The sequence below is a fragment of the Pipistrellus kuhlii genome, unplaced genomic scaffold (assembly GCF_014108245.1).
Source record: "Pipistrellus kuhlii isolate mPipKuh1 unplaced genomic scaffold, mPipKuh1.p scaffold_m20_p_2, whole genome shotgun sequence".
NCBI lineage: Eukaryota > Metazoa > Chordata > Mammalia > Chiroptera > Vespertilionidae > Pipistrellus > Pipistrellus kuhlii.
The window spans coordinates 63,632,384-63,645,064 of NW_023425515.1; the positions used below are offsets into that span (position 1 = coordinate 63,632,384).

General features: G+C 40.1%; 1 protein-coding gene across 1 annotated transcript in view; it reads left to right on the forward strand.

The window, feature by feature from the left end:
• Positions 1–12,681, forward strand: part of MYH15 (myosin heavy chain 15) — a 150,527-nt gene that overhangs the window by 89,172 nt on the left and 48,674 nt on the right. The window contains 4 exon segments of the mRNA XM_036445109.2: positions 2,397–2,487; positions 7,162–7,280; positions 11,769–11,889; positions 12,041–12,107. Coding sequence (XP_036301002.2) covers positions 2,397–2,487; positions 7,162–7,280; positions 11,769–11,889; positions 12,041–12,107 — 398 coding nt within the window.

Genomic DNA, 12,681 nt, shown 5'->3' on the forward strand with positions numbered 1-12,681 from the left:
AGCCTTTCATTAAAGTCTGCAATAATTTGAGTGCCTCAGACATTTATAAACTGCCTATTTGTGTCAAGGAATGTACTTAGGCTTGGAGATATAAGGAGATATAATCTATTAGTCTTTCATAAAAAGTTTAGAATAGTCACTAGGATGAGCTTAAAAAAACATTCTTCAATAGTGTACACCTCAGTTGAGATCTCCAGGATATGTGCTAATGCAGAGGTTCACCAGAGGACCAAACCTGGTATCATCTTTTATATGTTCCTGATCCTTGGCCATTGTTCTATCATAAATATTAGGTTAACATTGAGATTATTAGATTTACCACCAGGTTCACCATTTCTCCAAATGCCTATAGGTGATCCCTTCTTTGTCTTCCTATTCTGACATTTCCATAGCATTCTTTCTTTTAGAGATAAAAATCTCATGAGGAAGTAGTATGGGTTGACATTTAATACGTGTAAGGAGCAAAACACAAAAAACAGTTTTGTAAAATCCACAGAACTATTGCACCCTAATATACAAATAGACTGAATGGGGGAACAACTGAACAACTGAATAACTGGTCGCTATGACTTGTGCTGAACGCCAAAAGGCATGCGCAGAACATGGTGGGCATCGGCAGCAGGCCCCAGAGCATGGACCATGGTGGGTATCGGCCACAGTGCAATGGAAGAGCAGGTGATCAGGGGCACTAGACCAAGATGGCGCTAGACCAATGTGGGGTGCTGGTGGCTGTCATTAGGGTAAGCCTCTGGTGGTTACTGAAAATTCTTTGCTCCCACGTGCTGTGGTCTTACCCGGAACTTGTACTTGATGCTGGCACCAGAGCCGCTGCTCACACCCGCTGTTGGCACCCAGCACTGGTCCCGATCACTGCTGTCGGTGGGTGTGAGCAGTGGCTGCCAGCCCTGATCACCCCTGAGGGCTTCTCCACTTCCCCCTGCTCCTGAGGGGTGATCAGGGCAGCAGCTATCGCTCACATCCACTGATGTGAGCGATGACATGTTCCCTCCCAAAATTTCTCTATTGACGCACTGGCCCTGTTTGCACTTGCTGCTGGTACCAGCCCAAATCACTCTGCGCCATCAGTGGGTATGAGCAGCAGCACATCAGCAGGTGGGAGCAGGGCTGCCAGCAGACAGGGGACAGGGATCCATGTGGGAGGGACCAGCCAGGGGCACAGAGGATAGGCCAAGACCTGCCCCTGTGCACACCACAGCCGTGTAGCTCAAGGTTCCTTTCAAGGTGCACAAATTTGTTCACTGGGCCCCTAGTGTTAATAATAAGAATACAAATTAAAGCTAAGTAAAGAGGATACTACCATCTTATATTTGGCAGCTCTTGGTCTTGTGAATTGTTGGTTTCACAGTCATTGGCATTAGTTTCCAGAGTGTGGCAAAAATCCAGTGGTTAGATTGGTTATCTAAATATGTATTATAGAAATACAAAGATGAAATGGCAAATTCTTTCCTCTTCTGAAAAAACAGTTCTTTGAAGTTGCAATTTGGGATTGAAGTATTAATCCAATAGGGTTATCTTGAGCCTGCAGACTTCATGATCAGGAGGGTGCATATACTTTGACAGTTCAAATTTCTGTTGTTAAGACAACAGTGGTTGAGCATCAACCTATGAACCAGGAGGTCATGGTTCAATTCCCAGTCAGGGTACATGCCCAGGGTTGGAGACTCAATCCCCAGGAGGGGCATGCAGGAGGCAGCTGATTAATGATTCTCTTTCATCATTGATGTTTCCCTCCCTTTCCGTTATTCTCTGAAATCAATAAAAAATATTTTTTTAAAATATACATTGCTGCTTTAGATCTATTTACTTTCTCCCTTCTTGCTTGGTAAGCTCTTTGGCAATCCTTCCTACTTCCTTCATCCCCTCTTTCCTTTGCCTCCCCTCCTTCTGTAACTACCCCTTGTTTTGTGAGCTCCTAATATGTGCTTAGCACTATTCTAGGCACTGGAGGTATATTTGTGATCAAATAGAATTTTTATTCTCATGGAACTTATATTCTAGTGGGAAAAGAAGATGGTTAAATATTTAATATAATTAGGGAAGTGATTCTGTACTTCATCAGTATTGACATGTTCCCTCCCAAAAGAACAAAGAATTCTGGAAAGGGTCCAATATCCAGAGAGTTGAATTTCTCTATTGACGCATATACTCTGAGAAGTTCAGGTCTGTTAGTGGCCCAGACCCTAAGTTTATAGTGATTGCTTAAGTTAGAAGACATAGTTTCCCAATGCTGGTTGCTGTCTTCAGGGCAGAAGAGAGCACAAGGGTCCCAGAAATCTCTCCTTCCCTTCCCCTCCCTTATCATACAGCTAATTCAGCATGGATTTTATGAGCCATGTCCAACCCTTCTTTCTCAACTTGTAGGCTAATGCTGAGAGTGCTTGAATGAAGCAAATGTAAAACTATATAAAGTAACTCATCTGGCAAATGACCTGACAGCACAGACGACAAGGCTATGGAGTGAGAACAGTAAGTATACACACTGCTTCACTCATGGCTGAACCTCAATCCTAGCAGATTGGTGGGGGACCAGCTGAGATGATATACCAACTACTGAGCCTGAGTGGGCATTTTAAGATTCTAGGGGAAGAATGAGGCCTCTGATATATCCTTGTGTACAGACATGCTCTTGTCTGAGAAGGAATAACTCTGTGCCACTTTGGGAGGTCCTGCCTAGCTCTCTTGCATGAAAGGGAAAAGCAATATGCAATTGATGGAAGCACTCAAAATCAAAAGATTGTAGGGGCTGTTCACCTACAAGACATATTTTATAAGATCTACCTCATTGAAATAGGCCTCTTTTCCCCTCATTTTTAATAATGAACCCATATATATATATATATATATATATATATATATATATATAGTCTGTCCACTTACAAGGACCATATAATTAGGCCTCATTATCTCTCTCACCTCCCTACTACTATTCCTGCTCTCATTCTGCCTTGGCCAAATCGACTTCTTTGTTGTTGCTTTGAACAAACCATGTTCATTCCCACCCTAGATGCTCTATTTCCTCTGTCTAGAACCCCCTATTCATTTTGCAGGCCTTGAAGATGAGTGTTAATCAGCTATCCAGGGGAAGTTCGGATATGCCTTTTTGGGAAGGTGACATTTGAGCACATATTACATGCTTTCTCCGGGTTCTTCTTTTTCATAGTATTTAATACCTTAAAACAGACTACATATTTGATATAATAAATATAATTATTTGTCTGTCTCCATCTGCCAGAAGCTACATGAGGGTTGGGGGTCTTTGTTTTGTTCCCTGATGTATGTCAGTCATTTAGAGCAATGCCTGCTTCTTGTTGGTGCCCCATGAACATTTGGTAAGTTAAAAGTAGAAAAATGTCCCATGGTTTTTTTCTATAGTCAACCACTATTGATAGTGTGTGTGTGTGTGTGTGTGTGTGTGTGTGTGTGTGTGTGTGTGTGTTATTTTTTCATTTTTCCCAATCTTTTAAATGTAGCAATTGTTGACTAAATGTCCAAACCTGTAGATAATTTTATGAGTTTATTTGAGCCAAATTGATGATAATTGCCAGGAAGCAAAGTCTCAAAAGGTTGAGAAAATGCTCCAGAGAATGGCAGTTTTGCAGTTTATTTTGTACATTAGAATACAAGGAGGAGATGTAAGGAGGGTTACATGAAATCTACTGATGATAGATGAAATGGGCAGGAGAAAGAAAAGGGAGGGTTATATAAAAAGAAAAATAGAGACACATGCTTCTTTTACAGGATAGTTAACATTTACAGCACTTAGAGATTATATGCAGGCAACAAAATGGCAGTGATGGGTTCTCTGGTCTGGTGCTTTTGTGTTTGTGTCTTGAGGAGTCAAGGAAATGGATCTGTGTTATCTTAGATGCAAAAAGACAATAGACTTTCTCATTTACAGTAAATGGTGACCTTTGTCAAGGAAGCTATATGACTAACCACCTTGAGCAACTTTTGTTAGGAATTTTTATGTTTAGATGATCCTCTAAGGTTACTGTCAGTTTGTTAGGCCTACCATCCAGGCCTCCCTTGTCAGGTTTAGTGGCCCTTTTATATTCACACAATCTGTTTTGGGGTTTTCTTTTTCAATTTATCATAAGCTTTTTTGTATCTGAGTCACTTATAATAGTTTCTTTTAACCCATCAAGTAGAGGTTAAGTTTACTTAACCTTGCCCTGTAACTTGACTTATTTCTCTGCCATGCACAGCATGTGGCTAGATGTTTGTCTGTAATTAGAATTATTTTTACTAATATATTCCCAGAGATAGAATTTCTAGGTCAGTGGAAATAAACATTATGTTCTTGATGCCCAGAGACATTTACTTTAGAAAGTGAATAAAGAGTATTTAGACTGTATTGCATCCTTTCCCAGTGGATACCTCTAAATCTACAGACAAAGCTAAATTGAAATGAACGGGCATAACTGCTAATATGGAAATCTAGAAGATAAAAGTGTTTCTGGTTCCAGCAAGGACACTGAGTAGGACTCTTCCTGTGCTGGTGACAGGGTACATAGCACAGCCTTGCTATAAACCCCCTAGTTGTGCCATTTATGATGTAGTCTGTATGTATACTCCACAGTCCAGAGACAAGGCTGGAGAATCTTTTGCATCTGGCTCTGAAGGAACTGGTGTAAAACTTACTTTGATAGGCATTGCCTATTTCCTCCTAATTATTCCCATTAATTTTTCACTCACCATTTTTTTGATAAGAAAATTGGCATGTAAGTGAAATGAAAGTGGGTCTGAGATGATAATTCTATTTAGGATGTAGGGCCTTTTTCTTCCTTTAGTTCTTATCTTTGCCTTTTGGGTTCTGTGTGAATTTAATTATAAGTATTGTATATGCCTATCCAAATCTCCTCTCTCCTCATTGAGTCTATGCTCCAGATTTTTTTTTGCTACTACCATCAAAGTATTTTTTTCATGCTCTTCCCTACCAACTTATCATATCCTGCTTTCAAAGGAGTCCAATAGTAAATGTGGTCAGTGAAGTCATGTTAAATGAGTCCTGGGTCTGTAATATATGATACATTGGTCCCAATCCCCTGATGCATTGGCATGTCTTCAGAATTCTTTTAAATATGATGTTTACACCCAGAAATGCTCAAAGTTTGGTCTACAGACCCTCCTCCCCCAAGGGATTATCAAAACCCCTTTAGGGGGCATTGAGGTTAATGGTTTTATTACATTTTGACCCTGAGTGTATATCTCTTTAGTATTCTGTGAGATATAACCAGAAGGATGCATAAAGCACTTCTGTGACACATGATTCAGTTCTGAGCTGAGCTAGCAGTTTTTTAAGGAGGATCACATTTACTTGAAAGAATGATCGACAAACAAACTATGCTAATTCAGACTTAGATTCTTGGCAGATATTTCTCAAAAAATAAAGTGAGCCTGTCACTTCAAGGAAATAACCTACAATATTGGTTTCAATAAAACCGGAGCTTTTAGGCAAAAATTAGATTTTGGAAAACGTACATGTCATCACAAGCTTGATGGTTTTCAAGTCTTAAAGGCTTTTTCTGATGAGACCAGTTGTGATGCTAAAATATGATTTTTTTATATTATGTAATGAAATGTGTCAACATTTGAAGATCTGCATGATTCAGTGAACACACATTTTTCAAATCACCACTGCATGCTGATACAGAATAATGTGTGATAAAAAATCCACTGAAAGTTGAACATAGACCAATGAATTTAATGTAACAGTAAAAAAAATCATTGATATGGTTTACTCCATATTGAAACTAAGAAATGTCTATTTGTTGGATTTTGATGTAGTAGCAAATAGTCACAATTATCTGAAAAGACTATCAAAATACATTGCCCTGTTCCAACTACATATCTGTGGCAGGTTGGATTTTCTTCAGATACAACAACAAAACTGTGTAATATATAGATTTAATTCAGAAGCAGATGAGATTCCAGCTGACTTTATTAAACCAGAGATTTTTTTTAAATGTAAAAATTTTTTAAATGTCATTTTTCACCTAATTTTTTCGGTTTTGGAAAATAGTGTTTTTTCCCCCTAAAAATATAGCTTATGTTTATATGTAAACACAGCATTAAGATTATTATTATTATTTCAACATCAACTAATACATATGTTAAATTTGGATACACTATCTATTAATATAAAAGCCACATAAACAAAATCTCTTTAGGACCTCAATCATTTTTAAGCATATAAAGTGTTCCTGAAAGCAACAGGTTTGGGAGTTGCTACTTTAGCCTACACAGATGCTTCCTTATAATGAGAGTTTTAGAACCTCTTTGTAGTAAGAGGGATAGGGATCATAAATATTTGGAGCTTTATTGTTGCACTAATTACACTATAGAAACAGCTGTCTTTGTCCAGGATTGGATCATCTTTTAGTAGCATGTCTAATAACCAAGGCATTTCTATCATTAATGAAATAAGCTAATCAGAGAGAATAGACTAGAGTGTAATAGAATTTCCCCCTGTCATGGTCACATTCTCTACTATTAATGACTACTTCTAATAATTATTTAGCAATTAGTCTATAAAATAAGTTCACACTCATTTGATTTTTATTAACAACATTTTATTATTGTTTTCCTTATTTTACAAATCAGGCAAAGAAGTATAATTACCTAAGAAATTATATAGTCAGAATTTGATAAAGCCACACATAATAAACAAGGGGTATGGCATAGAAGAAAGGATGTGTTCTACAGGGTTAAAAACTCAATTTGAATCTACCTCCACCAATTACTGGCTATGCATGTATCTCAATTACATTTTAGTAAGCTGTCTTGTTTCTCCCTTTGCAAAATGGGTTATATAATACCTACATTATCAAGGAGTTACTATAATTAAACTAGATAATTTGCATAAAGTGCCTACTCCATAGATGATTCTCAATAAGTGATAGCTAATATTATCTGTTATTGACTCATACTACTAAACATCAGTTCTTTATTAGGGCTGTCTTGTGAGTCCTGGAAAGGATCATTGCCATGGTTTTGCTAATAACTGGACTCTCAAACCATTCCTAAATACCAGGTATATGTGGGTAGGAATCATCCGAGTTGACCTTAAAGTTAACAATTAAGTGGGGGAGGCAGTATGAGGACAACCATGATTAACTTACTACATGAACTCTTCTGTAGATGAGTTCCTAAGGAGGCTGGAAGAAAAGGAGGATCTGATAAACCAACTTTCCAAGGAGAAAGGCACCTCCATTTGAAGAATTGAAGGATTGAAAGGACAACTGGAAGAGGATACTAAAGTGATGCATCTATTATTCTTCATCAATAGTTTGACGACATGTTTAAAGAAAAAATGTGTGATGGGTCAGTCAGCCTGCATATCCTCTCATATAAAAGGAAAGGGAAAGTGCCCTAGAAGTTAGTGGTGGTGATGGTAGGGGGCAGGGGGCATGTAGAACCTTATATGTGCTGGGAAGGACCCTGATCCATGAAGGATCTTCCTCAGTGATTCAATTTGCATTTCAGGTTTGTCAGTATTTAGAGCAAGCAATGTATGTTTCCATTTTGCATTATAATGTGCACAGAAAGTCAGCAGGTTCTTTATGGATCTTTGATTTTGAAGTGCACTAAGAATAAAATAAGTGGAGCTAACTTAGTTCAATATTACTTTGAAATTGTCAGTAAATTATAGATATTAGTGATTTCTTCCTGAGAGAATATATGATGTTACTAGTAGGTGACCTCAGTGAAAGTGATTGTTTAAGGTGAAAGCATAGTGACTAAGATGAGAGGTGAGTTATTTTAGTCCTGCAAATTCTTAGTTGATATTCAATGCATCTTCTTACTAAGACCCCAAAGTACCCCACTCACTTATATATAATTTCACTGTAAAGGATCTACTTTGAGGGGTAAAGGTCACTGAATCTTGAAACTTCTGTTTTTAAATCTTTTATTTTATTCCCTGTACACTGTAGCTTATTTTCTGCATTATATATAATTTTAAAAATTACTACCATAGTTTGTACATTAGACATTATGCTAGAAGCTTCTCTCCTTTAAGTCATGTAGAATTATATCTTCATACATGAAGAAACTAAACTCTGAGATGACAAATTACGTGCCCAAGATCATACAGCTAGTAGTAAACTGTGAAGGGATTTAGGCCGATAATGAAATGACTTGATTTATTTTAGAACATTGTCTGGCTGCCTTCCCAGTACCTTCCAATTGGCCTACCAGGCACCCTTGCTCTGGCTCCAGCCTCCTTCTGTGATCTTACCTCATACATCTGCTTTTCTCATTTACTCCCCTCCAGCCACCCTGGCTTCTCTCTGCCTTTTCAACAGTCGCCATCATTCCTGCCCCAGGACTTTGGTAGCGGCTGTTCCCACTGCTTGAAGGCCCTTCTCCAAGGTCTTTGGAGATGATTAGAAGGAGCTAAGTATTCTGGATTGTGTCAGTCTGTTTTATTGTCTTATGCTGCTAGCTATATTTATTAATTTGTTTACATGTTTTCTTTGTGTATCCTCTAACTCCTTTTTGGCTTATTAGAGCAAAGACTTTGTCCTTGTCTCATTTACTTTTGAAACACTAATGCCCGGGACAGGTGCTCCATACTTACAGGGTGTTTCCCAAAAACTGTGTAGACAGTTTAACAGCTGGTAATTCAATGATGTTTCTTTCTTTTCAGATTTAGCCTATTAGAATTAATAATGTATAATAAGTGTGTGTACATTTTGGGGGACACCCTGTATATATTAAATAAGAGGAAGGATACCAATTTGAAGTCAAGTTTATGAAGTTCCAAGCCTGCATCCTTCTCAGGGTCACAGTGTATTGTTGCTCCTATTCACCATCCAAAGGTGTCTGGCTGAGGCTGCCATTAACCAAGCCTTGGGCTCTCAGCTGCATCTGCTCCAGAATACACTTTCTAATTTGCATGAAGGACACAGGAGGACTGTCAGAGACCCCCTGTACTTCCCACTAGATGAGGATATCTCCTGGGAACCTTGCTTCTAGGTTAACCAGGTCACCATGTAAGTGGCAGAAAGATGTATTAAACCTAGTTTGCTGTCAAATAAATACTGTAGCCACTACTACACTACAGTTGGCTATCTAAATTTAAATTGATGTTAATAAAATTTAATAAAAAATAAAATTCAGTATTGACCAACAATGTACTTGGGACATTTTCAGTGTTCTGCAGCTACATGTGGCTAGTGGTTACCACATAGGGGAGTGTACATAAAGAATATTTTCCTCACTATAAAAAGTTCAATTTGCTGAAACCGGTTTGGCTCAGTGGATAGAGCGTCAGCCTGAGGACTGAAAGGTCCCGGGTTCAATTCTGGTCAAGGGCATGTACCTTGGTTGTGGGCACATCCCCGGTGGAGGGTGTGCAAGAGGCAACTGATCAATGTTTCTCTCTCATCGATGTTTCTAACTTTCTATCCCTCTCCCTTCCTCTCTGTAAAAAAAATAATAAAATATATATTTTTTAAAAAGTTCAATTGGACAGTGTACATATAGAATATTTTCCTTACCATAGAAAGTTCAAGTTTGCAGGGGTGGAAAATGTCTGGCCCATGGGCCATATAAGGCCTGTGAAATCATTTAGTCTGGCCCTGCCCAGGCATTAGCAGTGAGTTAATTAAATGTTGACCAAATATAGCAGGCTAATATTTAAATTGATAATTTTGTGAGGCCTGTGAATGATGTTATAAATATCCATAGGGTCCCTGGCAGAAAAAAAAAAAAAAGGTTCCTTACCCCTATTTTAAAGGTTCCCTGTCCCGACCCGCGGGGTACAACAACGTGGGGAGAGGGAGGACCTGTGGAGGATGAAAAGAAGAGACAGGGCTGGGACCGGCCAGGCCCGGAGCTGCAGGGTCTGGTGCGGCCAGGCTCGGAGCAGTGGTTGCCAGGCTGGGAGCGGCCAGGCCCGGAGCAGCTGGGTCTGGTGCGGCCAGGCCCGGAGCAGCAGCTGCCTGCTGGGAGCAGCCAGGCCCGGAGCAGCAGCAGCCAGGTCCAGAGCAACTAGGTTGGGAGCGGCGGTGACCAGACCCGGAGCAGCTGGTTGTGGAACGAACCAGAGCAGCTGGTTGTGGAACGAACCAGAGCAACAGAGGCCAGGCCCGAAGCAGCCAGGCCCGGAACAGCTCACTTCTCCCCTGCCCCTGCCCCACGGCGGCCTCTCAGACATGGCTGGAAACTTTTGTGGGAACTTGAGGGTCTGCTGAATCAAGTGATGAAGGCTTAGATCTGGATGTGTTAAGTTAGTATAGGGCTGGGGTGTTGATCTGTGAGTGCCTTGGGTGGGGCCTGGATGAGGCTGGTTGACCTATTTGGAAATGTCTTTTGTGTGAAATGTATCATTGGGCATGTGGTGGTATTATTGATATGAGAAAATGCTAAGTAACTGATTTACTATCTGAAAAGGGATTTACTATCAGGGCAAGGGAGAGAGGAAGAGACTGAACATAAACTGCACCTATGGATGAGGACAATGGGGGATGGGGAGGGGGCGGAGGGTAGGGTGGGAACCTGGTGGAGAGGGGAAGAAATGAGGAACCTTTGTAACAATATGAACAATAAAGATTGATTTAAAAAAATAAATAAATTAATTAATAAAAGGAGAAAAAAAAAAGAAAGAAAAGAAGGGACAGGGGCACAGAGAAATGGAGGCAAGATAGAATTCTGATCTAGCCTCAAACTTTATTTTTGGAATGGCAGTATATATACAGCAGGAACAAAGCGGGGCAGGGTTGCCTACGCAGTGGGGTCTTTGACAGTGTATAATTGGTTTAGGCACTGAATGACAAGGTGGTAAGGTACCTGGCAACACAGGATTGGCTAACTGCCAGGGCGGCGTAACATTCCAAGGCCGGGCTAGCTATGGGGGAGGATCAGGAAGGGGACGTTGCAGAGATCCTTCGGAGCAAGATGTGCTAAGCGACAGGTTAATCTTTAGCTTCTGGCCAAACCCGCAGGGCACTGCATAACTTCTGCTAGAAGGAACTTAATTCTAAGATGGAGTTGTATTTTCTTAAGACGGAGTTGCTTGTCTCAACTCTGATGGCTCCCAACAGTTCCCTATCCCTGATAACATATGTTGTCAGAGATTTACCTGTGAAATAAAAGTTGTTGTTTTCCTAATCAATTGAATGAAAATGCTAGAATAAATCTCAGTGGTTCCTTCTAGTCCAAACAAGATCCAAATCTTATATATTGCTAAATATAAATCTTATTGCCTTATTAGGGGTGTCGAACTCAATCAGAGAAGGGGCCAAAATCTAAAATCCAGCCTAAATCGCTGGCCGAATGGTTTACTGAACAGTCATAAACTGTCATTGTGATGGAAACGCAGCGGAGTGCAGTGATGACAGCGCGGTGCGGGCCACATTGCAAGGCCTGGCGGGACGGATTTGGCCCGCGGGCCTTGTGTTTGACACATGTGGCCTAAATGATAGAGAATGTTCTCCTTGCTACCTTTGCACCCTCCACTGTTTCCAAAACTCCAGGCCTATCTATTGGTGAAGCCCACATAGTCAGGCTGGCATTTCCTGAAATAGAACTCTCTAGCCTGTTTTAACAGCAGCAACCAGATACTCTCGTTTTCCTTTGATTGTCCCATATTCTATTTCTGATATTATCTTATCAGGTTCAGGCTCAGCTTGGACTTGTGGCAGGTTGTTATTAACCTTACCTAACAAAATGATGTCACCTCCAAGCCTTTTGTTGTTAATGGTGGTGGTGTCTTTTTGCATTGTGTATTGTGTCCCATATAGTCACAAAGTGTCCTAGCCCAGTACCTGCAGTCAACCAAGCATGACTGTGACCTTCTGTGAGAGTAATATGAAGAACAGGAGGCCAAGACTGAGCTGCTCTGGGCTCTCTCCAAAGGCAATATGGGGGAGATAAAAGATCAACCGAAGGACTTGTATGCATGCATATAAGCAAAACCAATGGATAAAAAACTCTGGGGAGGGAGGGCAGGTATGGGGGTGGGGGGACAATGGTAAGATATGTACACATATAATACTTAAAAAAAAAAGGCAATGCTGAATGCTGCAGTGGAGAATGAAGTATGAAGCCATCCAGAGAACTGAAGACTTGGAGGATGCCAAGTGAGTAGAGCAAGGTGACTCTGAACCTGGAGTTAGTTACACAGAGGAGCATGAGAATAGGGACTGTGTTCTTAAGGCCAAGTGCATGAACAAACCCAAGACAAAAGCTAAAAAAGCCATCCCTAGCAAGAAGCATGTTCTCTGGAGGGGATAAAAATTACAATAATAAAAAATGATGAAGACTATAGAGCGATCCTGGAGGAAGAAAGAAAGCTCTTTCTAAGTGAAGGAGGGAAATCTTCTTAGGTGTAACTTTGAGCTATATTGGAAAATGGACTAGCACTTAAAACCCTGCATTTCATTTGTAACACCAAAGTAATTGAGTTCATGTTTTTACAGGTTTCTATAATTAAAATAATTGAATCTCTGGTCTTCAGCTTGTAGACCACACATTGGTCTGTGGAGAAGGACAAGAATAGTTGAGAACATGTTAGGATCTGCCACATGCCTTATGAAATAATAGTGTCATTGAAAAGAAGTGACATTCAGGCCACCTTTGGAATTAGAATATCAATTTTATAGCCAACACTATATAAAGGCTTTTTAGAAGTTCTTCTCAGGAACTACAGAAGTT